A 1,130-nucleotide genomic window follows, 5' to 3' on the forward strand; every position below is an offset into this window, starting at 1 on the left:
TGCTGCAGCAGCAGCAGCAACTGCTGCAGTAGCAGCAGTTGCTGCTGCTGCTGTCTCATTGACTAAGGGGAGGGTGTGCCAGCTGCTGCTGCTGCTGCTGCTGCTGCGGTCTACTACCGGGACTGCTGCAGCCGCTGCAGCGCCTGATGACGCAGCAGCAGCAGCAGCAGCAGCAGCAGCAGCAACAGGGGCGCAAACAGTTGCTGCTGCAGATAGCGACAGCAACGTCAACAGCAGCAGCAGCAGCAACAGCAGCAGCAGCAGCAGCAGCAGCAGCTTGATATCTGATATAGATCTGTCTCCTGGTGCACACAACGTGCTGATGCTGCTGCTGCTGCTGCTGTTTTCTGTTTGGCTGCTGAATTTGCTGCCCCGATTATTTTCTTTGCTGCACATTCGAAAACACCTCGAGCTGCAGCCGGTGGGTTGCTGCTGCTGCTGCTGCTGTTGCTGCTGGTGGTGTTGCTGCTGTTGCTGTTGCTGCTGTTGCTGCTGGTGTTGCTGCTATTGTTGGTGCTGCTGCTGCTGCTGTTGCTGCTGCTGCTGGTGTTGCTGCTGTTGTTGTTGTTGCTGCTGGTGCTGGTTTTGCTGCTATTTGTTGCTGCTGCTGCTGCTGCTGTTGCTGCTGCAACTGATATTAGTAGTAGAAGTGCTGCTGCTGCTGCTGCTGCTGCTGCTNTGCTGCTGCTGCTGCTGCTGCTGCTGCTTGTGGCCTTTGTGTTGATGCTGCTGCATATCTTCCCGTCTGTATGTGTGCATATTTCTCTTGCTGCTGCTGCTGCTGTTGCTGCTGCTGTTGCTGTTGCTGCTGCAGGAGGCTCTGCTGCTGTCTGGTTTTGGGCGTTATAGATCTGAGCTGCAGCAGCTGCTGCGTATACACTTCACGAAGCTGCTGCAGCACAACAAGCCAGCAGCAGCAGCAGCAATGCCACTTGTAGAGGTTAAGGTGTATGCATACGATGCTCTGCCTCTAAGCCAGGGGGAGATCATGGAGAACCAGGAGCAGCAGCAGCAGCTGCAGCAGCAGCAGCAGCAGCAGCAGCAGCAGCAGCAGGAACTGCAGCAGGAGATGTTGCTGCTTCACCATACAGATGCTGCTGCTCATAGCAGCAGCCACAACAGCTTCTTCA

The 1,130-nt window shown here is 55.9% G+C and overlaps 1 protein-coding gene across 1 annotated transcript in view; it reads left to right on the forward strand.

Annotated features, from left to right (window-relative positions):
- EMH_0008470 (uncharacterized protein) overlaps nt 1-1,130 on the forward strand; it is a gene marked incomplete at both ends in the record, with an annotated part of 4,239 nt that overhangs the window by 547 nt on the left and 2,562 nt on the right. The window contains 2 exons of the mRNA XM_013498353.1: nt 132-421; nt 815-1,128. Coding sequence (XP_013353807.1) covers nt 132-421; nt 815-1,128 — 604 coding nt within the window. The remainder of the gene's footprint in view (nt 1-131; nt 422-814; nt 1,129-1,130) is intronic.

The sequence above is a fragment of the Eimeria mitis genome, genomic scaffold, assembly GCF_000499745.2.
Source record: "Eimeria mitis Houghton genomic scaffold, Emh_scaff336, whole genome shotgun sequence".
Lineage (NCBI taxonomy): Eukaryota > Apicomplexa > Conoidasida > Eucoccidiorida > Eimeriidae > Eimeria > Eimeria mitis.